General features: G+C 39.9%; 1 protein-coding gene across 1 annotated transcript; it reads right to left on the bottom strand.

Annotated features, from left to right (window-relative positions):
* Positions 1 to 1,226: 1,226 nt before the first annotated feature.
* LOC109909949 (highly reducing polyketide synthase alt5-like) lies at positions 1,227 to 19,915 on the bottom strand. Its single transcript, XM_031796865.1, has 6 exons — positions 19,762 to 19,915; positions 19,082 to 19,235; positions 12,349 to 12,509; positions 8,728 to 8,934; positions 8,315 to 8,496; positions 1,227 to 8,217 (listed from the first exon to the last, which is right to left on the bottom strand). Exons 1-6 carry the CDS (start codon positions 19,820 to 19,822, stop codon positions 2,689 to 2,691), a joined length of 6,294 nt encoding a protein of 2,097 aa, XP_031652725.1. The 5' UTR covers positions 19,823 to 19,915; the 3' UTR covers positions 1,227 to 2,688.
* Positions 19,916 to 26,059: the final 6,144 nt, after the last annotated feature.

Here is a 26,059-nt window from a genome sequence, read left to right on the forward strand (position 1 = left end):
GAACTCAAAGTCAAACAGATCACGCAATATGCTTTTGATATATATGCTCAAGCCCACTTGAATGTTTATTGGTCAGTAGGCTTTTTACTATCATGCAAGGTTGCAAACTCCTAAGCCTGACCATCTGACGGGAATCGGTAAATAAAATAAAATACAATAGGGTTTCCCCCAAATAAAAATCAAATACAATAGTGTTTCCCCCATCTTTGCTGCTTGAGCCACTAATAACAACAAAAACAATGTTAACTCATAAATTATTTAAAAGTTAAAAGTGACTTTAAACTGGTTCATTTGAAATCATTTTATTTAAAATTTGACAGAAGAAATAGATTACAGATTAGTACCTGTTTTTAAGATTAACAGAATAGAGTAATATCCTAACAGAATAGAGTAATATCCTAACAGAATAGAGTAATATCCTAACAGAATAGAGTAATATCCTAACAGAATAGAGTAATATCCTAACAGAATAGAGTAATATCCTAACAGAATAGAGTAATATCCTAACAGAATAGAGTAATATCCTAACAGAATAGAGTAATATCCTAACAGAATAGAGTAATATCCTAACAGAATAGAGTAATATCCTAACAGAATAGAGTAATATCCTAACAGAATAGAGTAATATCCTAACAGAATAGAGTAATATCCTAACAGAATAGAGTAATATCCTAACAGAATAGAGTAATATCCTAACAGAATAGAGTAAAATCCTAACAGAATAGAGTAATATCCTAACAGAATAGAGTAATATCCTAACAGAATAGAGTAATATCCTAACAGAATAGAGTAATATCCTAACAGAATAGAGTAATATCCTAACAGAATAGAGTAATATCCTAACAGAATAGAGTAATATCCTAACAGAATAGAGTAATATCCTAACAGAATAGAGTAATATCCTAACAGAATAGAGTAATATCCTAACAGAATAGAGTAATATCCTAACAGAATAGAGTAATATCCTAACAGAATAGAGTAATATCCTAACAGAATAGAGTAATATCCTAACAGAATAGAGTAATATCCTAACAGAATAGAGTAATATCCTAACAGAATAGAGTAATATCCTAACAGAATAGAGTAATATCCTAACAGAATAGAGTAATATCCTAAAGAATAGAGTAATATCCTAACAGAATAGAGTAATATCCTAACAGAATAGAGTAATATCCTAAAAGAATAGAGTAATATCCTAACAGAATAGAGTAATATCCTAAAGAATAGAGTAATATCCTAACAGAATAGAGTAATATCCTAACAGAATAGAGTAATATCCTAACAGAATAGAGTAATATCCTAACAGAATAGAGTAATATCCTAAAAGAATAGAGTAATATCCTAACAGAATAGAGTAATATCCTAACAGAATAGAGTAATATCCTAACAGAATAGAGTAATATCCTAACAGAATAGAGTAATATCCTAACAGAATAGAGTAATATCCTAACAGAATAGAGTAATATCCTAACAGAATAGAGTAATATCCTAACAGAATAGAGTAATATCCTAACAGAATAGAGTAATATCCTAACAGAATAGAGTAATATCCTAACAGAATAGAGTAATATCCTAACAGAATAGAGTAATATCCTAACAGAATAGAGTAATATCCTAACAGAATAGAGTAATATCCTAACAGAATAGAGTAATATCCTAACAGAATAGAGTAATATCCTAACAGAATAGAGTAATATCCTAACAGAATAGAGTAATATCCTAACAGAATAGAGTAATATCCTAACAGAATAGAGTAATATCCTAACAGAATAGAGTAATATCCTAACAGAATAGAGTAATATCCTAACAGAATAGAGTAATATCCTAACAGAATAGAGTAATATCCTAACAGAATAGAGTAATATCCTAACAGAATAGAGTAATATCCTAACAGAATAGAGTAATATCCTAACAGAATAGAGTAATATCCTAACAGAATAGAGTAATATCCTAACAGAATAGAGTAATATCCTAACAGAATAGAGTAATATCCTAACAGAATAGAGTAATATCCTAACAGAATAGAGTAATATCCTAACAGATAAACATATTTTTTTTGCGTAAAAACATAATGTTCAAATTTTTTTTTTTTTAAGTTGATTTTGTAATAATGGCAAAATATTGCATAACACCTTTAACAAATATTATTACAGAAATATAATCGTAATGTTTACACAAATATAGTTGCTTGGATCTTCTAAACATCAGGGAGAAATAGTATGGAGTCTTTGGTCCACAGCATCTTTCTTTACCTGTGGGATTACTGACTAAAAACATACCTGGGCAGTCACTCACTCATTCGTAAAAACAAAAACTCAAAATTATCAAACCAAAGTCCGAAACGGTTCAAATGTGGGCCACAGATTCCGTTGAATCTCTGAATGGCTGTTTTGAATGTACAATTTGTACAAACTACCTCTTTCAGCCCCTCCCATCCAGGAAACTACCTCTTTCAGCCCCTCCAATCCAGGAAACTACCTCTTTCAGCCCCTCACATCCAGATAACTACCTCTTTCAGCCCCTCACATCCAGGTAACTACCTCTTTCAGCCCCTCACATCCAGGTAACTACCTCTTTCAGCCACTCCAATCCAGGAAACTACCTCTTGTCTGATCAAACATGTAAATATGATTAGAAAATCCAATATCTACATGTTCATTTTCAATTATAAATGTTCAATTGGAATCTCTATAGTCTTGTCAACATGTCATCTGTCATGTCCTCTTTCTGATCATCATTCTCAGATTCACCCTCAGTACTCTCCATCAGTATTGATACCAATGTAGACAGTGTCCTATTGGGGTCCAGCAATGTAACCAGAGGCACATTCACACCCCTATCCTGAAAGATGAGGTTCTGCAGGGTCATGGCTAGCATTGAGTCGATGCCTAAGGCAGAGAGAGGAGAATCGTCATCTAACTCATGCTTGTCAACACCAATTGTTTGACTGAGTACAGACCTGATGTATTCACTTGGGGAAGATGACACAGAAGTATGTTCAGACTGTGACTTTTGGAATTTGAGTTTTTGCACTGCCTCATCCACTAATGCAGTTATACGCACGGTCAATGATGCATTTTGAGAGAGAACATTGCTCATCATGTTCTTGATGTGAAACCTACATACAACCTGTTGGGGTTTGTTTAGCAAGAGGCATTGTTCCAAACTCTCATGAATCTCTGTAACATCCATCACCATCAATCCCCTTGTCTCCAGAAACCTGTGTAAATGATCCTTGTTAAGCAGGAGACCAAGGTTCAAAGCTCCCCAGTTGATGGATTGCCCAGATAGTCCAATATTCCGTCTATAGTGACAGAAGTAGTCCAGGAATGAATTAGCTGCTGCATAATTTGTTTGTGAGGCATTGCCAAGGAAAGAAGAGATGGAAGAGTAGCACACAAAGTAGTCTAACTTGCAGTGTTTTGTGGCATGGTGCAGATTCAGAGCTCCATTCACCTTGGGCTTTAGGACTTTCTCAAAGTGGGATTTGTCAAGGTTTTCAATCAATCCATCATGCAGGACGACTGCACTGTGAAACACCCCTTTGATTGGACAAGAGGGAAACTTCTGACCAATGAGACCAATCACACTGAGCACATGCTCAGAAACAGAGACATCACATCCCATCCATACAATACGGGCACTCCATTGTCTCTCCAGAATGACTATCTCCTGCTGTATGTCTGGTGTGGGGCTACTTCTGGAGAGTATGACGATGTACTCTCCACCTTTCTGAGCAAGGAACTTCACTGTTTCAAACCCCAGCCCAGAGAGACCTCCTGTGACAATGTACACAGACTTCTTCTGGAATAGCTGGGTTGGTTTAGGCAGCAACTGAATGTTGGACAGTGTGCCTTTGGAATCATCTTTACCCAGCGCCACAACAGACAGGGTCTTTGAGCTGAAGTACGACTCAACAGACAGGAAGTCAATGCTACCGGATGACATTCTCTGTAAGGTAGAGGTCTCTAGAGAAATTCCCAAATGCATGGACTTTAGCCAATTATAAATCTGTGGCCTCTTGGCAATGAGTGATCCCTTTTGTAAGATGCTGGACATCTGAAGAGTCTGGATGTGAACACTATCCTTAACATTCTGGAAAACACTCTGTTCAAGCAAGCAGTGGGATTCACAGACAATGACAACATGTCTGACATCAGGACCATTGCTGACCTCTGCCAACAGAGATTTATCAAATGGTGGAAGGAGGAGAATTGCATTAGCAAACATTCCACTGCACTGTGTCCCTACAATGGCATTCCATCTTGATTTGTTTGCTGTCTGGATTAGGACCTTCAGCAGACTAGAGTCAGGAACAGAGGAGATGATGCTCAACCTTCTCCGTTGTTTGATGGTAGGTAACAGTCTGTGAAGTACTTCCCATGCCAGAACAAAGTAGGACACACAAGGAGCCTCCTTCAGAAATGTGAGCCTCTTTGTCTTGTAGCACGCTGCTTCAGGAATCACAATCGTAGAAGATGCAGCAATGGGATAACATGATACTACATGGTCTCCCACTTTCAGTGTGTTCACATCTTTCCCTACAGCTGTGACAGTACCACTGAAGTCAAGAGCCACAAGCTGGTGGTTCTGAGATGTGTGATTGTTCCAGTACATTGTCTGACCATAGTTCAGCTCAGAGACACTGACAGGATAGTAGTCTGAGGAATGAACGCCTATCTTACTGAGCTGAATCTTAACTGATTTCTTATGGATGTTTGTATTGTCAACATCACAAGGAATGGCAGACAAGCTAGTCATTCTGCAGGGGTCATTTGTCTGAAAGATGCATGGCTCAGACATTGAAGAGAAAATACTTCCCTCAGTGCTCTCAATGCTTCCAATGGGAGTATGTACAATATCAGGTTTCAAAATCAGCCCACCTTTCACAACCAACTCTGGGTAACTTTTGCAAGGGTATGACTTTAAGACCTGAGACAGAGCTATGATGTCTTCTGTAGAGACAGAGTTGATGTCAATCAGCTGGAAGGAAAGCTTTTCCATTTCTGCAGCACACGATCTAGTCATGCCTGACAGGACAAAGCCTGCGCTGATGTGGTCCACCGTGGCCTCCGCCGACCGGTAGGTTATTACTCTGATGGAATTTGTAAATTGCATGGCCCTCAATGACAGGACAATTTTCCTGAGCATCTCACAGCAGCTTATCATACTCTCCAGAACATACTCAGTTCTCAGTGAAGTAACATCTTCCTGACCCCACACAAATAAGACTTCCTGGAAGTGTTTGTTGAGATCTGTGATATTAAGGTTTGCCAGGAGTGTAGGAAATCCATGGCTCAAGACCTCCTTAGATTGTGTGAAGGAGATGTATCTAGACTGTGAACTTAAGTGTGGTTGCATGGCTTTTGGAAGGCCTACCTGGTCGGAAAATACCAAGGCCTTTGGTGCCTCGCTGGTCTTAGAGGAGATGATATCCTCACAGACATTGAATTCATTGTGGAAGAAGTATTCTTCCACAACATGAGAGCGGCTCCCAAGATATTTAATCACCACATGCTTAAGCTCAACCAAAACTCTTCCCTCTTTGTCTGTAAAGCAACCACATACTTCATAGTGATCAACACCTTCATCAATTGCTTTCAGATACACAATCATTTCCTCTTGCAGAGGTTCAAACACTGTCAAGCTGCCTATTTTGACAGGAAACCTGGGCCTTGAAGAGAGTCCATATGCTACTGTAACAGGAGCAAGTTGCATCAGGAAGTCTAACACTACGGGGTGAATGCAGTATTCATGCAACTGAGACAGCAATTCTTCTGGAACTGTGACAACTGAAAAAGCCTCCTTAAACTCTTTACCATAGTGTATATCCCCCGTGTTCTGGAAAACAGTGCCATACTGAAACCCACCCAGAGCAATTTCAGTGTAGAACTTTTCAGAACTCAACACTGAATTGCATCTTTTGTAGATAGAGCTTAGCGAAATGTTCTGTTCTTCAGCTAGCGGTCCTCGTTTGCACGTTATTGTGCCTGATGCATGGTTTGTGGAGGGAGAATATATCTTAAAATGGGTCTCATCCACTGCTGGTTCAAGTTGCACTTTCATCTCTGGTGCATTCTGTGTGAAAACATAGGGACTCTGAAAACTGATACTGACTTGCAGTGTGTTGAGTGGAACCTTTGGTTTGGCACTGGCCATGAAGGCAGCCAAACCCAACTCAGTATAGAAGGCACCGGGGATTATGGCAACACCATTGTGTTTATGCTCATGCAGGTAGGATACTGAGTCAGAAGACAGATCACAACTGAAGGTATTGCTATCGCTAGCTGTATGAGTTAGCACAGGATGATTACCTGATGTATGATGTATCTTTGATGCAGACATGATAACATCTCTCCGAGTAGAATCAAACTGATACCTTGGGAAAGATGTTGGTGAAGCCTCACGGCCTCTGTAGAACTGATCCCAGTCTACCTGAACCCCCAACTCAAACAGTTTGGACACAGTATTCAGCATTGTCTCATGATCTTTATCTGGCTGCACTGAGGACAGAACTATGGTGTCATTTCCAAGAGTCTCCTGGATGTTTCTTTGTAGAGCCCTTCTAGGGCCAATCTCCACAAAGACTACATTCTTTTTCCCTTTGGTTGCAGATCTCACTGCCTGTTCAAATGAAACTGTCTCTCGTATGTTCCTGGCCCAGTATTTGCCTGTGCTGAAGTCTGGCTGCTCTACCTCCTTTCCTGTTACTGTGGAGAACAATTCTGTCTCAACATCATTGACTTGTAAAGAGCCAATACTGTCCTCTAGTTGAGACAGGATGGGATCCATCATCTGGCTGTGGTATGCAGCAGGGACATCCAAAACACGGAGGAACAGATTCTTACTCTTGACGGAGCTGCTCAGCTTTCGATGGAGACTGTCTATAGCCTCTGCATCACCTGAGAGCGTGCAGGACTGCGGGCTGTTGAAGGCAGCCAAGGAAATCTTATTTGAGTAAGAGGGAAGGAGGTTCAAGACCTCTGATACGACCATGTTACTGACCACAAGCATTTTCCCTCCTGTGACCGTATTCTGCAGAGTACTGCGGAAGTAGATCACCTTCACTGCATCCTCAAGGGACAACAGACCAGAGCAGTGGGCAGCAGCAACCTCTCCTATAGAGTGGCCAAGGATGGCATCAGGTTTGATGCCCCAGTGCTTGAAGAGACTGGCTATGCCAACCTGAGTGGCAAAGAGGAGGGGCTGGACAACATCTGGGTTTGAAAGATCTTTACTCTCTGATTCACTCTCAAGTCTCTCTATGATACTCATGTTATTGAACTTCTGGAAAAGCTTCTCAATTTGGCTGATCTTCTCTCTGAACACAGGCTCATGTTTCAAGAGCTGCTGGCACATGCCTTGATAGGTTACACCGTTCCCACAGAAGACAAATACTAGCCTGGGATCTGAGTAAGATGGCGTTGTTACCTTATTCATGGCAGATGTGAGTTGATCTTTAAGATCAGCCAGAGAGGGAGCTCTGAATGCTTTCCGATATCGATGTTTCAAGTGGCTTCTTCTACATGCAGATGTGTATGCAAGAGCTTCTAGATCACCTTCGTTGTCTCTGTCTATCTGTTGAATTGTGTCCTCCATCATCATACTCATAGACTTTTCAGAACTGGCAGAGAGGACAAATAAATTGTGTGATTTCCTACCACTTTTTTGAGGAACATTTGTCTGCTTGTGTTGTTTGACAATAGCATGTGCATTTGTTCCTCCAAAACCAAAATTGTTTATTCCTGCAACTCTTACAATAGAATCTCTCCACTTTTCTGCTTTAGTAGGAATCTTTACATGTAAAGCTTTAGCATCTATACTGGAACTGTCCTCAGAGTAGAACAGTGAAGGGACAATGGTTTCATGTTTCATCATTAGGAGTACCTTGATTAGCCCTGCCACTCCAGCTGCAGATTCTGTGTGTCCAATGTTGCCTTTCACAGAGCCGATGAGGAGTGTCTCTGAACCTGGAGGTCTGGCTTTGGCAATGACTTTGGAGATGCTGCCTGCTTCTATGGGATCTCCCACTGGAGTTCCAGTCCCATGAGCCTCTATGTACTGGACCGATAACAGGTCAGACTCTGAATAGATTCCGCGCAGCAGCTCCTCTTGCTGGACCATGGATGGCTTGGTGATTGGAGTGACTGTGTGACCGTCTTGGTTAACAGCAGTGTTGCTTATGATGCCCCATACATGGTAATTCTCCTTGAGAGCCTGAAAATATAAATCAGTGTGTTAAAATATAAATCAAGGTAAAAAAATATATATATAAGAAAAAAGGAGCAATTTTGTGACAGAGAAAATAATTTACTTTTTTTAGTGGCTTCAGCAGAATAATCCCACAGCCCTCTCCTCTGCCATAGCCATCTGCTCTGCTGGAGAAAGGTTTGCTGGTGCCTTCAGGTGAAATCATCTTTGCTTTGCTGAGCGCGACAAAGGCTAGCGGCTGTATGATAGAATTGACGCCACCACAAAGAGCCATCTCGCAGTCACCTGAGAAGCGGAAAGATACAAATCCGTCAGATGATATTTTGTGCTGCTTTTACATCTGCGTCCCTCTTCAGGGCAGAGCTGCGTAAAAAGGGCTTTGTAAAATAAATTGGATTTTAGATTATTTTTGTTGTTGTTGTTGTTGTTGTGAATTCAGTCCGTGTGTAAGTTTTACATTTTGACAAAATGTTGCATGGGTTGTAAAACGTAGGTAAATGTGATTACGTTACACACCTTGTTTTATGGCTTGACAAGCTAAATGAAGAGCAACAAGGGATGAAGAGCAGGCACAGTCAATGGAGAGTGAGGGTCCAGTGAAGTTGAAGATGTATGAGACTCTGTTGGCTGCTATACTCATAGAAAGTCCGGTACCGGTGCAGTGGTTGATTAAATTTGGGTTCATAAATCCAACAGATTGTTCATAATCTCTGTTCATAAGCCCTTGAATGAAAATAGGCACACATTATTGAAAATAATACACAAATGACATTTTATTGTGTGTGGGCTTTCTTTCAATGGAGGACCAATGCAGTCAAAATTAAATGGGCAATAATACCCAAATGATTCACTAATAAACTGCCAATTCGCTTACGTTACAATGTCTTTATCACTATGTCATTATTCCTGTAAGTACAGTGTAACAAGTATTGTAATGACTAATTGTTACACTCTACACAACATACTGTATTACTTACGATTGGTGTAAAGGCGAGGGTAAAATGCTGTGAATACAGTATGTAAGTAATGACAAGAGTTGCTGCACTGCACAGACAGAAACAATTACACAGTAATAAGGGCACTGTAATGCTAACAGGTTATTCTTCTATTTTATATGCAATATAAAACCAGTATTTATATTTAGTATCTAGGTTGTTTGTGAAATTTTGAGGTATCTTTTTTTTAGGTTGACGTGGCAAAGCGATCATAAACATCTTGGTGGTGTAGGTCATCTAAAAGATTGTGTGTTGGCATGATGCTCTGGTCATAATCTCCCACAATTTTTTTTTACCTGGGTGGTCTGTATCCAATCGCAATCAAGTGTCATCACCCATGTGACGTCACAATAACAATGCAGTGTCTTAGGGACCTGTTCAATAATTACTGGGAGGGGACTGAATATTAGGAAGGTTGGAACCCCCCTCTCCCCCAGTGCAGAGTCTACAAAACATTGAGAACATCTTCCTAATATTGAGCTGCACCCCCTTTTTCCCAGCTCCCTTTATCTATTTCCGTTGCCAGAGCCTGACCCCCTGCTTTACTAGACACCAGACATTTGCAGATGCTCCCTATCATTTCAATAAAACCTTGGCAAAAGCAAGCCATTTTCCTGGTTGCTAACGTTCTATTTCGCCTAATTTCAGTTTGTGACAAAACCAGCAAGTATAGGGTAGAGAATCATTGTACCATCTAAACCCACTTTAAAAAGCGGCAATATGTCATTTTTTGGGGACCACCAAATTCACATAGTAGTGTGAGATATAGATCTGTCATTCTAATTGAAAGCAAGTCTAAGAAACGGTAGATCTGTTCTATGTGGGCTATTTCTATGCTTCATGTTATGATGTTTCGGTTTTTCGCCTTTTACTTTTGGTTTTATACACCAGCTTCAAAACAGCTGAAAATATAATATTTTTGGTTATTGACAAGATATGTCACAGCGGGTTAGATTGTACAATGATTCTCTACACTATACTTGTCACATAAACTTAAATTAATTATAATTTCAGCAACCAGGAAACGACGGAGCGAAACCAGGAAATGGCGGAGCGAAACCAGGAAATGGCGGAGCGAAACCAGGAAATGGCGGAGCGATATCACAATACTGCAACTTTACGAGGTTTATGCTGCTCAGCATGTAAATTATGTTCTGTCGGTTCCATTTTCTACATTTCAACACATAGTTTATGCCCAAGAACACTTGATAAACCGGCTTGTGCTCACGCTGGCTAAACGTTATACTGTATGTAGCAAATAAAAAACCTAGCTCCCTACTATAGAAAGCGCTGTGCAGGGCTGTAGTCATGGAGCTAATTACACATTCAGGAGCCAGGGACAGCGGAACGAAAGGGGGTGCAGGACCTCCTATGAGCGCACACCATTTCCTTTTAATTAATACTAAAGACATGTCATTTAAGTTAATCTGCAAACATTTTTTGGCTATTACCTTTTAATGTGATCTGATTGTTAAACAAATCACTTGCAAAAAGTAGGCTCCCTGCACATGTTTAATACAGTTTCTAAACAGTGCATTGTGCACCCGCCATTCATCTTAAAACACCAAATGGGTTATGACACTAGACGATTGTCATTAGGCATAGTGTAGACTGAATTGATTGATGCTTCCATTGCTGTCTTCACTGTCTACTCAGGCTACTTCCACCCTTATTTTAGAACATTTTCTGCATACAACTTCAGACATTTTATGGGCTATTTGTTAGCCAACTTGCAGCTTCTCTTCTGTCATTAGGCCGACTTGTTGCCCTAGTAGAATTACCAGAAGAATGTCTTAAATAAATAGAATGAATGCATCAATAATAAGTCTAATCTAGTTGACATCGGCAAAGGTTCTCTCTTCCATTTCTGATTGGGCAAAGGTTCTCTCTTCCATTTCTGATTGGGCAAAGGTTCTCTCTTCCATTTCTGATTGGGTAAAGGTTCTCTCTTCCATTTCTGATTGGGCAAAGGTTCTCTCTTCCATTTCTGATTGGGTAGAGGTTCTCTCTTCCATATCTGATTGGGCAAAGGTTCTCTCTTCCATTTCTGATTGGGCAAAGGTTCTCTCTTCCATTTCTGATTGGGCAAAGGTTCTCTCTTCCATTTCTGATTGGGTAAAGGTTCTCTCTTCCATTTCTGATTGGGTAAAGGTTCTCTCTTCCATTTCTGATTGGGTAAAGGTTCTCTCTTCCATTTCTGCTCTCAGAGCAAGGACTTGTAAGGGACCGAGGAGAAAATAGCAATAACACTAAAACAGTGGATTTTTCCTGCAAAATGTCCAAAGAACATCAGTTTGACCAGTTTCAAGGAAACGGAAAGCTGTGAAAAACGGTCCAACATGAATCTGATAAGATTTCAGTTCGTCTCCGATGCATATTTCATGTGGTTGAAATAGCCTACTGTCAGCTTTTATGTCGCTGACAACGACAGCATGTTTGCACAGTCCCTAACTGCGCATTCCTATTATCTCAAGATGCTGAAAGAAATCATATATACGAGACAAAATTCATATTTGATGTATAATTTTACTGCAAGACATACTATTATATTAGGGCACATGTGTGAGTTATAGTCCTACAGCCAGTGTCCATGTTTCAGTTACTACTACTAGGCAAAAACGTGATGTATTTTTAGTTCAGAGGAGCAGGGAAGCACTTCCGCCCACTTTACCAAAGGCTGTATTTTAAAGAAAAGGAGGCCAAAGGGCCACTACGATGGAGAATCCATTGCATATATTTGTTTAAGGCATTTTATTTGATCAAATTAGGTAGAACTGGTTGAAGGGATGGCCAAATCCTGTGGCAGTAGAGGGAGTATCTGGTATTCTGGGGTAGTTTGGGGTTACGTGGAGTCTTTTGTTGTCATTAGAGGTATTTTGGGATGGTCTGGGGGTATTTTGGACTAGCTGTTTGGGGTAGTTGGGGGTCATTTGTGCGTGGTTGTCATAATTATTAGGGCCCAACATTTCTGTGGTCCAAATCATCTGTGCATTCACATTGCAGTCTTTAGCGAGAAACCGGGATAATTTGACAAAATTGAAAAATCAGTGAACACACTTCTGAACAAGCCATACCATAAGATCCTTTTATGGGACACTGGGTGTGAAAACACCCTAAAATAACACAGTATTATCCACCTTACCTATAAATACTCCTGTCTTGGTCCCACTGGCCTTCTCCATTGGCATCCCAGCATTCTCCAGAGCCCTGTATGCACACTGAAGAAGGAGTTTTTGCTGGGGGTCCATTTGTTCCACTTCTGTTTCAGTGATGCCAAAGAACTTGTGATCAAACTCATTAAACCTGCAAAATGATAAATAATTCAAAGGGGGATCTCCAAACAAAAAACTGTCAGCGATGTTGTACCTCACACTCTTAGAAGAAAAGGGTTCCCAAAGGGGTTCTTTAACTGTCCCCATAGGAGAACCCTATTTGTGAAACCATTTGTGGAAAAGGGTTCTACATGGAACCAAAAATAATCGTTCAAGGGGTTCTCATATGGGTACAACTAAAGAACCGTTTAAGGTTCTAGATGGCACCTTTTTCTCTAGGAGTGTACCTGAGGTATTCACTGAGGGAGAGAGGGTAACGTATAACGTCACTGAGGGAGAGAGGGTAATGTATAACGTCACTGGGGGGAGAGAGGGTAATGTATAACGTCACTGGGGGAGAGAGGGTAATGTATAACATTATATCAGGTAGTAACACTGAGAATTAGAACATAACATAATTAACAACAAGATTAACAGTCGGACTGAAAATGACCTTTTCTTAAATCTGTGTGATCGCAAAGCAACGGCAATATTGCACAATTTTTTTAAATTTTTGACAGATTTAATCAAGTTAATTAGTTGAGTACGGAATTGATGACTAGTGAAAAGTGCCCTCTGTGAGAGAAATATCGAATATATCTTCTTATCGTGTATAGAATCAGAGATGGCTTTATGAAAAATGGTTGAAGTCAGAGTGCAGTCTAACTGGCTGTTCAGTGTAACTATAATATAATATATATATATGTTGCAAATACTGAGGCCAAAATATATTTTTACTTCAGTATAACTATAGTACAACTGCAGTTATTATGCAAATACAGCATCCAAAATACCACATTCAACTGCAGTTACTGCACGTTTACTGCAGTTTCGAAACCTCAGTCTTTTTTTTGTAAGGGTGTAGCTAGGTAGTAGGCTGACCGGAAATGACAGCATGCATTTAGACCAATTTGCAATCTGGGATCTGATAATTTGTTCAATGCTCATTTAAATTCTTGATTTTTGAAGAATATGAGGCATAAATGTCTCACCCTATTATAAACCACACGCAAACAGTTTTTTTTACTGAATTGTTTACAAACAAGAACATTTTATTGTACTGCATCTACTTTCAAATAATTTTTTCAATGATTTCATGCCCTTTACACTCGTACCCGTATGTATACAGGTTGAAAGTGGCAGATTTGAACACTGATAGTCGCCTAAATTGGAACGCAGCGTCAGTACAGTAGCCTCTGCTGGGTTGTTAATAACCGGATATTACAATTTTAGGGGAAATGAAAGAGAAAGCCTGTGATGTGACCTCCGCTTTCAGAAGTTAACAAGACGACACTCCATCTTAACTCCTCCTCCACATGTACTGGATTGGTTGAACAGTGCAGAAGAGAACCCTTCCATCTTAACTCCTCCTCCACATATACTGGATTGGTTGAACAGTGCAGAAGAGAACCATTCCATCTTAACTCCTCCTCCACATGTACTGGATTGGTCGAACAGTGCAGAAGAGAACCATTCCATCTTAACTCCTCCTCCACATTTACTGGATTGGTTGAACAGTGCAGAAGGGAACCTCCCCCTGACAGTTTGTTTTATTCTCGTTAAGTCCAGAATGGGGTTGATCTAGTTTCAGGCGTTTCGTTATGCCTGCTATTTGATTTGATTTGATTTGACGTTAGTTTACTGTACAGTAACATGCTATACATGACGTCAGAGCTCAGGCTCTGCGCTTCACAGCTCTCTATGGGTTTTGACTGACAGCCGTTCTGAGGTTTAGCACCACACTCGACAAGATGTGCCCCCATCCCTTCCGCTAATTGGGCAAATTGGGCAACTTTTTTGTTGTCTGAGTGACATAAATGCTGTATATTACAAGGACCCAATGTATTTTGAAAGATAAGACGCTGAGGACTAAAAATAAATACCTAGTTGTCATGCAAGCAAGCCAAACACTAGTGAGTCCAAATGTGCATTTCCGTATCATGAAACTGTAATATACAGAGTCAACGTTTATAATCACTATGTTTGATGTAGTTACAAGATGACATGGCATTATACCCTGGGTTGTCCTGAACAGAATGAGCCTGTGTTTGTTGTATTGTGACAAAAATTTGCGCGGATCAGGCATCTGAATGCCTGCATGACTCCATTAAATTCTGCATCTCTGAATTACCTTGTGAAAGCAAAACACTGTAAGATGTTTGAAAAAGAGCGGCAAGATGTGGTGGTTTCCGATAGAGGTGCTGGTTCAGATCTAGGTGCAACTGTCCTGGGAATTCACACTTTATAGCCACTTTAAAGCCAGTTAACCCTAGCAACAGAGTTTCCAAGGGCAGAGGTGTGAAACCGGGGGATGGTAACCTCTGCTGGGCTGGAGAGAGTGTCTCTCTAAAGTTTGTGCCTCTGTGTCTCAGAACCAAAGAGAGGGTTTGAGAGAGGTTTTTTAACAAGCATATTTTATAATTTAGCTAGTCCTGTTGGCAATAGAACAAGCTTTCAAATTATGGCCACCTGACCCAGATTGCAATTGATAATGGACCGTTTTTGGATTGATAATGGACCATTTTTGGATTGATAATGGACCGTTTTTGGATTGATAATGGACCGTTTTTGGATTGATAATGGACCGTTTTTGGATTGATAATGGACCGTTTTTGGATTGATAATGGACCGTTTTTGGATTGATAATGGACCATTTTTGGATTGATAATGGACCGTTTTTGGATTGATAATGGACCGTTTTTGGATTGCGTAAAACAACAGTAATCGTGTAAAAGCAGGGGATGCAGGGCAGTGTTCCAAACAAACCAACTTCAAGTGTCCTTGCTCTAGTTCCACCCCAAAAAATTTTTATAGTTGAAGACTTCTTTGAGTCATAAAAGTGAAATGACTTAGGAACTGTGTACATGTTTTTATTTAATATTGTATTTTAACTTTATTTAACGAGGCAAGTCGACGAACAAATTAACGAACAAATTCTTATTTTCAATGACGGCCTAGGAACAGTGGGTTAAATGCCTGTTCAGGGGCAGAACGACAGATTTGTACCTTGTCAGCTCGGGGGTTTGAACTTGCAACCTTACGGTTACTAGTCCAACACTCTAACCAGTAGGCTACGCTGCTGCCCTGTTGGAGAGGTGCATGGCCACTTGGAAACACTAGTTAGACATTTCACTCAAACCCTTGTCATTTACAGTGCCTTCAGCAAGTATTCACAACTCTTGACTTTTTCCATATTTAAAAAAAATGTTTTTAGAAGTGTCTTGAGCCCCATAGTCCATCTGTAAATAGCCCACCCAATCTACCTGTACATAGTCTATCGGTAAATAGCCCACCCAATCTACCTGTACATAGTCTATCGGTAAATAGCCCACCCAATCTACCTGTACATAGTCTATCTGTAAATAGCCCATCCAATCTACCTGTAAATAGCCCACCCAATCTACCTGTACATAGTCCATCGGTAAATAGCCCACCCAATCTACCTGTACATAGTCTATCGGTAAATAGCCCACCCAATCTACCTGTACATAGTCCATCGGTAAATAGCCCACCCAATCTACCTGTACATAGTCTATCGGTAAATAGCCCACCCAATCTACCTGTACATAGTCTATCGGTAAATAGCCCACCCAATCTACCTGTACATAGTCTATCGGTAAATAGCCCACCCAATCTACCTGTACATAGTCTATCTGTAAATAGCCCATCCAATCTACCTGTACATAGTCTATCGGTAAATAGCCCACCCAATCTACCTGTAAATAGCCCACCCAATCTACCTGTACATAGTCTATCTGTAAATAGCCCATCCAATCTACCTGTACATAGTCCATCTGTAAATAGTCCACCCAATCTACCTGTACATAGTCTATCGGTAAATAGCCCACCCAATCTACCTGTAAATAGCCCACCCAATCTACCTGTACATAGTCCATCTGTAAATAGCCCACCCAATCTACCTGTACATAGTCTATTGGTAAATAGCCCACCCAATCTACCTGTACATAGTCTATCGGTAAATAGCCCACCCAATCTACCTGTACATAGTCTATCTGTAAATAGCCCATCCAATCTACCTGTACATAGTCTATCAGTAAATAGCCCACCCAATCTACCTGTACATAGTCTATCGTTAAATAGCCCACCCAATCTACCTGTACATAGTCCACCCAATCTACCTGTACATAGTCCATCGGTAAATAGCCCATCCAATCTACCTGTACATAGTCCATCGGTAAATAGCCCACCCAATCTACCTGTACATAGTCTATCTGTAAATAGCCCACCCAATCTACCTGTACATAGTCCATCGGTAAATAGCCCACCCAATCTACCTGTACATAGTCTATCGGTAAATAGCCCACCCAATCTACCTGTACATAGTCTATCGGTAAATAGCCCACCCAATCTACCTGTACATAGTCTATCGGTAAATAGCCCACCCAATCTACCTGTACATAGTCTATCTGTAAATAGCCCATCCAATCTACCTGTACATAGTCTATCGGTAAATAGCCCACCCAATCTACCTGTACATAGCCCACCCAATCTACCTGTACATAGTCTATCGGTAAATAGCCCACCCAATCTACCTGTAAATAGCCCACCCAATCTACCTGTACATAGTCCATCTGTAAATAGCCCACCCAATCTACCTGTACATAGTCTATTGGTAAATAGCCCACCCAATCTACCTGTACATAGTCTATCGGTAAATAGCCCACCCAATCTACCTGTACATAGTCTATCTGTAAATAGCCCATCCAATCTACCTGTACATAGTCTATCAGTAAATAGCCCACCCAATCTACCTGTACATAGTCTATCGGTAAATAGCCCACCCAATCTACCTGTACATAGTCTATCTGTAAATAGCCCACCCAATCTACCTGTACATAGTCTATCTGTAAATAGCCCACCCAATCTACCTGTACATAGTCCATCGGTAAATAGCCCACCCAATCTACCTGTAAATAGCCCACCCAATCTACCTGTAAATAGCCCATCCAATCTACCTGTACATAGTCTATCTGTAAATAGCCCACCCAATCTACCTGTACATAGTCTATCGGTAAATAGCCCACCCAATCTACCTGTACATAGTCTATCAGTAAATAGCCCACCCAATCTACCTGTACATAGTCTATCGGTAAATAGCCTACCCAATCTACCTGTACATAGTCTATCTGTAAATAGCCCACCCAATCTACCTGTACATAGTCTATCTGTAAATAGCCCACCCAATCTACCTGTACATAGTCCATCGGTAAATAGCCCACCCAATCTACCTGTAAATAGCCCACCCAATCTACCTGTAAATAGCCCATCCAATCTACCTGTACATAGTCTATCTGTAAATAGCCCACCCAATCTACCTGTACATAGTCTATCGGTAAATAGCCCACCCAATCTACCTGTACATAGTCTATCTGTAAATAGCCCACCCAATCTACCTGTACATAGTCTATCTGTAAATAGCCCACCCAATCTACCTGTACATAGTCTATCTGTAAATAGCCCACCCAATCTACCTGTACATAGTCTATCTGTTCACACTGCTATGCTTTATCTTGGCCAGGTCGCAGTTGTAAATGAGAACTTGTTCTCAACTAGCCTACCTGGTTAAATAAAGGTGTTCTCAACTAGCCGACCTGGTTAAATAAAGGTGTTCTCAACTAGCCGACCTGGTTAAATAAAGGTGTTCTCAACTAGCCGACCTGGTTAAATAAAGGTGTTCTCAACTAGCCGACCTGGTTAAATAAAGGTGTTCTCAACTAGCCGACCTGGTTAAATAAAGGTGAAATAAAAAAATTTAAAAAATTAAAAATTAAATCCCTTTGTTATGGCAAGCCTAAATAAGTTCAGGAGTAAAAATGTGCCTAATTCACATAATAAGTTGCATGTACTCTGTGCGCAATGATAGTGTTTAACATGATTTTTTTACTGACTACCTCATCTCTGTACCCCACACATGCAATTATCTGTAAGGTCCCTCAGTCGAGCAGTGAATTTCAAATACAGATTCAACCACAAAGACCAGGGAGGTTCTCCAATGCCTCGCAAAGAAGGGCACCTACTGGTAGATGGGTAAAAAAAATCTGACATTGAATACGTCTCACCCTGATCTGTTTCACCTCTCTTGTGCTCGTCTCCACCCCCTACCAGGTGTCTCCACCCCCTACCAGGTGTCTCCACCCCCTACCAGGTGTCTCCACCCCCTACCAGGTGTCTCCACCCCCTACCAGGTGTCTCCCATTGTTCCCTATGATCTGCTGTGTATTTATACATTTTCTGTTTGTCTGTTGCCAGTTCGTCTTGTCAGGTCACACCAGGGTGTTTCCCGTTTTCCACCAAAAACGTGGTGAACATCCTCTTCTAGACCCAAGGTTAACATCATGTTTAAATGTTCCTAGAACAATCTCAGAATGTCAGTGCAATAAAATCTTGCTGAAACCTTTAAAGGGAACTAATGTGAATGTTGCCTAATTTCCATAGAACGTCCCCTGTTTGCTAGAATTAGTTATATTTGCAAGAGGAATTGTAACATAGAGTTTATAGATTTTCCATTTATTTTATTGTAAGGTAAATGGGAGTGATACATACCCATCCATGAATGCAGCCTTAGCTGTGCGCGACTTTCCAACTTTGTTGTCATTGGGGTCATACCAGTGGGAAGAGACAAACCTTTCATCGGGAATCTGTAAAGCACAGTTCTTCCCCTCCAACAGAACCTTCCAGAAATTGTCAAGCCCCTCTCCTGTATAGAAATATATATATATATTTTTACGACAGTTTAAAAATGTAGATTATGGCATTATTTTGTCATCATTATTAGGGGTCCAAGCAGTGCAGCTAACAATTGTTTTTGTTACTGTTAAAGTAGAGCGTTTCTTGTTTACAATGAGGTATAACTATGAAATTTAAACATCTTGGCCATGTTCTGTTATAATCTCCACCCGGCATAGCCAGAAGAGGACTGGCCCACCCCTCATAGCCTGGTTCCTCTCTAGGTTTCTTCCTAGGTTTTGGCCTTTCTAGGGAGTTTTTCCTAGCCACCGTGCTTCTACACCTGCATTGCTTGCTGTTTGGGGTTTTAGGCTGGATTTCTGTACAGCACTTTGAGATATCAGCTGATGTACGAAGGGCTATATAAATACATTTTGATTTGATTTTTTTTTTTATGATTTGAAAGGGTAATGAAACTAAAGGTAGTGCACCAGACAAGATTTGCCGCCACAGGAAATGTTAACTATTAAAAAAAAGTTTCAAAGTCTGAGTTTTACCTCCTGGGAAATTACAGCCAATGCCGACAACAGCAATGTCCTCCTCAGCATCTCCCATCATGAATCCACTGTCCGAAACTTCTAGAGCATGAATGACATGAATGTAAAGATGAACAAATATTACATTTTTAAATTAAACTGAATCAAGGAAAATGTGTTTAATCAAAATACAATGTTTGATATTCCCGTTGATTTCAGGAGTTTGAACTGAAGATAAAATCTAATTGTATTAACTCTATCAATATCAGTTAAAGGCAACACAAACTTACCTCATGAGTCTTGAACCTTCATTTGACAATGCAGTTGAAGATCACAGTGTAGCTTTTTATATTGGTCTCTTTTGCCCAAAACATGAATCATTGACTATTCTACATGACCGTGTAAATATACAGAACGTTTGTCCTTCAATTTGATTACTGCACCTTGTATATTATGGACAAAGTTCTGTGCTAACAAAAATAAGGGGTTAAATATGTGTCCAAGATATAGATATATAAGATATATAAAAGAACCAGTCAAAAGTGTGGACACACCTATTCATTCAAGGGTTTTTCTTTATTTTTTACTATTTTCTACACTGTATGATAATAGTGAAGACATCAAAAATATGAAATAACACATGTATTAATCAAAAAAGTGTTAAACAAATCCAAATATATTTTGATGACAGCTTTGCCAACTCGTGGCATTCTCTCAACCAGCTTCACCTGGAATGGGGTATTCACCTCCATGAAGAATACTTTGTCAATTGTAAGTTGGGGTTATTATGCAAGGTAGACAGTGTGAAGAGTTCTAGGAAAATATTGTCCTGCAAGATAATCAGTAAATCATTATTAAAAAAAATCACATGTAATTAAACTTCACTTGTTGCATGTAATTTAGCCCAAACAACTAACTCTTTCCCTACTGTATTTAATTTATTAATTTATTTTGCTCCTTTGCACCCCATTATTTATATTTCTACTTTGCACATTCTTCCATTGCAAAACTACCATTCCAGTATTTTACTTGCTATATTGCATTTACTTTGCCACCATGGCCTTTTTTTTGCCTTTACCTCCCTTATCTCACCTCATTTGCTCACATCGTATATAGACTTGTTTATACTGTATTATTGACTGTATGTTTGTTTTACTCCATGTGTAACTCTGTGTCGTTGTATCTGTCGAACTGCTTTGCTTTATCTTGGCCAGGTCCCAATTGTAAATGAGAACTTGTTCTCAAGTTGCCTACCTGGTTAAATAAAGGTGAAATAAAATAAATGTTTTAGAGGTATATTTAGTCATAAATTTCCACTTAAGAAATACAATATGTCAGGAAAGAATACATAATTGACTTTGAACAAATATGAGGTCGAAGAAAATGCAAATATGCATAAACGTCATACATATTAAAAATTATTGTTTAGTAGTCTGACAAGCAAAGTTATTGTTTAGTAGTCTGACAAGCAAAGTTATTGTTTAGTAGTCTGACAAGCAAAGTTATTGTTTAGTAGTCTGACAAGCAAAGTTATTGTTTAGTAGTCTGACAAGCAAAGTTATTGTTTAGTAGTCTGACAAGCAAAGTTATTGTTTAGTAGTCTGACAAGCAAAGTTATTGTTTAGTAGTCTGACAAGCAAAGTTATTGTTTAGTAGTCTGACAAGCAAAGTTATTGTTTAGTAGTCTGACAAGCAAAGTTATTGTTTAGTAGTCTGACAAGCAAAGTTATCGTTTAGTAGTCTGACAAGCAAAGTTATCGTTTAGTAGTCTGACAAGCAAAGTTATCGTTTAGTAGTCTGACAAGCAAAGTTATTGTTTAGTAGTCTGACAAGCAAAGTTATTGTTTAGTAGTCTGACAAGCAAAGTTATTGTTTAGTAGTCTGACAAGCAAAGTTATTGTTTAGTAGTCTGACAAGCAAAGTTATTGTTTAGTAGTCTGACAAGCAAAGTTATTGTTTAGTAGTCTGACAAGCAAAGTTATTGTTTAGTAGTCTGACAAGCAAAGTTATTGTTTAGTAGTCTGACAAGCAAAGTTATTGTTTAGTAGTCTGACAAGCAAAGTTATTGTTTAGTAGTCTGACAAGCAAAGTTATTGTTTAGTAGTCTGACAAGCAAAGTTATTGTTTAGTAGTCTGACAAGCAAAGTTATTGTTTAGTAGTCTGACAAGCAAAGTTATTGTTTAGTAGTCTGACAAGCAAAGTTATTGTGCAGTAGTCTGACAAGCAAAGTTATTGTTTAGTAGTCTGACAAGCAAAGTTATTGTTTAGTAGTCTGACAAGCAAAGTTATTGTTTAGTAGTCTGACAAGCAAAGTTATTGTTTAGTAGTCTGACAAGCAAAGTTATTGTTTAGTAGTCTGACAAGCAAAGTTATTGTTTAGTAGTCTGACAAGCAAATTTATTGTTTAGTAGTCTGACAAGCAAAGTTATTGTTTAGTAGTCTGACAAGCAAAGTTATTGTTTAGTAGTCTGACAAGCAAAGTTATTGTGCAGTAGTCTGACAAGCAAAGTTATTGTGCAGTAGTCTGACAAGCAAAGTTATTGTGCAGTAGTCTGACAAGCAAAGTTATTGTTTAGTAGTCTGACAAGCAAAGTTATTGTTTAGTAGTCTGACAAGCAAATTTATTGTTTAGTAGTCTGACAAGCAAAGTTATTGTTTAGTAGTCTGACAAGCAAAGTTATTGTGCAGTAGTCTGACAAGCAAAGTTATTGTGCAGTAGTCTGACAAGCAAAGTTATTGTGCAGTAGTCTGACAAGCAAAGTTATTGTGCAGTTCAATATTATGTTTCAGAGACACCGGAATATTCAAAACTTAGTTAGGAAGTGATAAATACTACTTCCTTATTGTCATCATTTGGTTACATATTGTGAAGCATGTTTTAGGGGCTGCACAATGATGAGAACTTCCTTGTCTCTGAGGGGCAGTTTGATAAATTATTGACTTGGCTGACCTTGACTTTGATTACACAACATGATTGACATCAAAACAAACCACCTTAAAAACATCGACACCAGAGTACTACGGTTTGCCTTAAACTCATGAAGCCTTGAAGTTATATTGTTCAAGAATCAACAGGTATATATCATTCATTTATTAAAGTCCAAAAATTACCCCTTTAAATGTAACAATATAACTTTAAATGGAATGTAAGTATTATAAAGGATGTAATAATATAGATTTTATCCAAAGCGACTTAGTCATGCGTGTATACATTTTACATACAGGTGGCCCTGGGAATTGAGCCCACAACCCTGGTGGTCCAAGCACCACCCTCTACCAACTGTGGACCACGTGTGCATGATTAGTTCATACCAATGTTAATACACACCTTCCATTTGAACATAAAATGACTTGTTTGAAGTAAAGATTTTATGAACTGATCATGAACACCATGTCACGTTCTGACCTTTATTTTCCTTTGTTTTGTCTTTATTTAGTATGGTCAGGGTGTGAGTTGGGGTGGGCCGTCTATGTTATGTGTTTCTATGTTTAGGTTTCGGCCTGTTATGGTTCTCAATCAGAGGCAGGTGTCGTTAGTTGTCTCTGATTGAGAATCATACTTAGGTAGCCTGGGTTTCACTGTTGGTTTGTGGGTGTTTGTTTCCGTGTCTGTCACCACACGGGACTGTTTCGGTTTGGTTTTCGTTTATGTTCACATTTATTGTTTTGTAGGTCTTAGTGTTTATGTTTTAATATAAACGACATGGACACTTCAGACAAAGAGGAGGAACTCTGTCATTACACACCATATAATCCAATTTTAGAAAGTTATAGGGCCTTTTGCAACCATGGATGTCCACTACATTATCGCCAGTTGATCTCTGGTTTTAATTTTTTTATTTCACCTTTATTTAACCAGGTAGGCCAGTTGAGAACAAGTTCTGATTTACAACTGCGACCTGGCCAAGAATAAAGCAGTGTGACACAGACAACAACACAGAGTTACACATGGAATAAACAATAAACAAGCCAATAACACAAACAAGTCAATGACACAGTAGAAAAAAAGAAAGTATATATACAGTGTGTGCAAAAGGCATGAGGAGGTAAGGCAATAAATAGGCCATAGGAGTGAATAATTACAATTTAGCAGATTAACACTGGAGTGATAAATGAGCAGCTGATGATGTGGAAGTAGAGATACTGGTGTGCAAAAGAGCAGAAAAGTAAATAAAATAAAAACAGTATGGGGATGAGGTAGGTAGATTGGGTGGGCTATTTACAGATGGACTATGTACAGCTGCAGTGATCAGTTAGCTGCTCAGATAGTTGATGTTTAATGTTGGTGAGGGAAATAAAAGTCTCCAACTTCAGCGATTTATGCAATTCGTTCCAGTCACAGGCAGCAGAGAACTGGAAGGAAAGGCGGCCAAATGAGGTGTTGGCTTTGCATCAGTCATTGGCTTCATCAATAAGTGCATCGATGACGTCGTCCCCACAGTGACCGTACGTACATACCCCAACTAGAAGCCATGGATTACAGGCAGCATCCGCACCGAGCTAAAGACCAGAGCTGCCATTTTCAAAGAGCGGTACTCTAACCCGGTAGATTATAAGAAATCCCGCTATGCCCTCCGACAAACCATCAAACAGGCAAAGCGTCAATACAGGACTAAGATCAAATCGTACTACACCGGCTCTGATGCTCGCCGGAAGACTGTGTGATCACTCTGTCCACAGCCGATGTGAATAAGACCTTAAAACAGGTCAACATTCACAAGGTTGCAGGGCCAGACGGATTACCAGGATGTGTACTGGGAGCATGCGCAGACCAACTGGCAAGTGTCTTCACTGACATTTTCAACCTCTCCCTGTCTGAGTCTGTAATACAAACATGTTTCAAGCAGACCGCCATAATGCCTGTGCCCAAGAACACTAAGGTAACCGGGCCTAAACGACTACCGACCCGTAGCACTCACGTCTGTAGCCATGAAGTGCTTTGAAAGGCTGGCCATGGCTCACATCAACACCATCATCCCAGAAACCCTAGACCAAAACAAAGGTCATATGGTTTGGGAAGAAGAATGCCCCACTCCCCACATGTGTGATTAATACCTCCTGAGGGTTTAGAGCTTGCGGTAGTCACCTCATACAAGTACTTGAGAGTATGGCTAGATGGTACACTGTCCTTCTCTCAGCATGTATCAAAGCTGCAGGCTAAAGTTAAATCTAGACTTGGTTTCCTCTATCATAATCGCTCCTCTTTCACACCAGCTCCGAAAATAACCCTGATTCAGATGACCATCCTACCCGCGCTAGATTACGGAGAAATAATTTATTAATTTACGGAGACGTAATTTATAGATCGGCAGGTAAGGGTGCTCTTGAGTGGCTAGATGTTCTTTACCATTCGGCCATCAGATTTGCCACCAATGCTCCTTACAGGACACATCACTGCACTCTACACTCCTCTGTAACCGGGTCATCTCTGTATATCTGTCGCAAGACGCACTGGTTGATGCTTATTGATAAAACCCTCTTAGGCCTCACTCCCTGTCACGTTCTGACCTTAGTTCTTTTGTTATGTCTTTGTTTTAGTATGGTCAGGGCGTGAGTTGGGTGGGCTGTCTATGTTTGTTCTTCTATGAGTTGGTAGTTCTTTGTTTGGCCTGGTATGGTTCTCAATCAGAGGCAGCTGTCAATCGTTGTCCCTGATTGAGAACCATACGTAGGCAGCCTGTTTTCACCCTTGAGTTGTGGGTGATTATTTTCTGTGTCTGTGTGTTCCACACGGAACTGTTTCGGTTTTCATTTTGATTCTCTTGTTCTTTTGTATTTTGTATTCATTTTCCATTAAATCTCATTATGGATACATGCCACGCTGCATTTTGGTCCTCCGATCCTTCCTACTACTCCTCCTCAGAGGAGGAAGAAGAAACCCGTTACACTCCCCCCTATCTGAGATATCTACTCCAGCCCTCATCCTCCACATACAACACCCGTTCTGCCAGTCACATTCTGTTAAAGGTCCCCAAAGCACACACATCCCTGGGTTGCTCCTCTTATCAGTTCGCTGCAGCTAGCGACTGGAGCAAGCTGCAACAAACATTCAAAATGGACAGGTTTATCTGAAAGACTCAATCATGGACACTCTTACTGACAGTTGGGGCTGCTTTGTGTGAGGTATTGTTGTCTCTACCTTCTTGCCCTGCCTTCTGAAAGTATTCATACCTGTTATGACATTGGCCTCTTTGGGTATAGCAACCCCATCCCCCTCTCCCTGCCTCCCCCTTGCCTCCTTCAACTAGGCTGCTGTGGTCAGAGGTCGTAAATTCCTGAGAAGACCTCCACATGGCCACATAGTAGAGAGAGGGTAAA

Source organism: Oncorhynchus kisutch, linkage group LG18 (assembly GCF_002021735.2).
Source record: "Oncorhynchus kisutch isolate 150728-3 linkage group LG18, Okis_V2, whole genome shotgun sequence".
Classification (NCBI taxonomy): domain Eukaryota; kingdom Metazoa; phylum Chordata; class Actinopteri; order Salmoniformes; family Salmonidae; genus Oncorhynchus; species Oncorhynchus kisutch.

Coding starts and splice junctions, on each gene's coding strand:
- LOC109909949 (XM_031796865.1), bottom strand. CDS start 19,822: ATGATGGGAGATGCTGAGGAGGACATTGCTGTTGTCGGCATTGGCTGT. Junction 12,510..19,081: donor AAGGCTGCATTCATGGATGG/GTATGTATCACT, acceptor ATCATTTTGCAG/GTTTAATGAGTTTGATCACA. Junction 8,218..8,314: donor TGCTGAAGCCACTAAAAAAA/GTAAATTATTTT, acceptor TTATATTTTCAG/GCTCTCAAGGAGAATTACCA.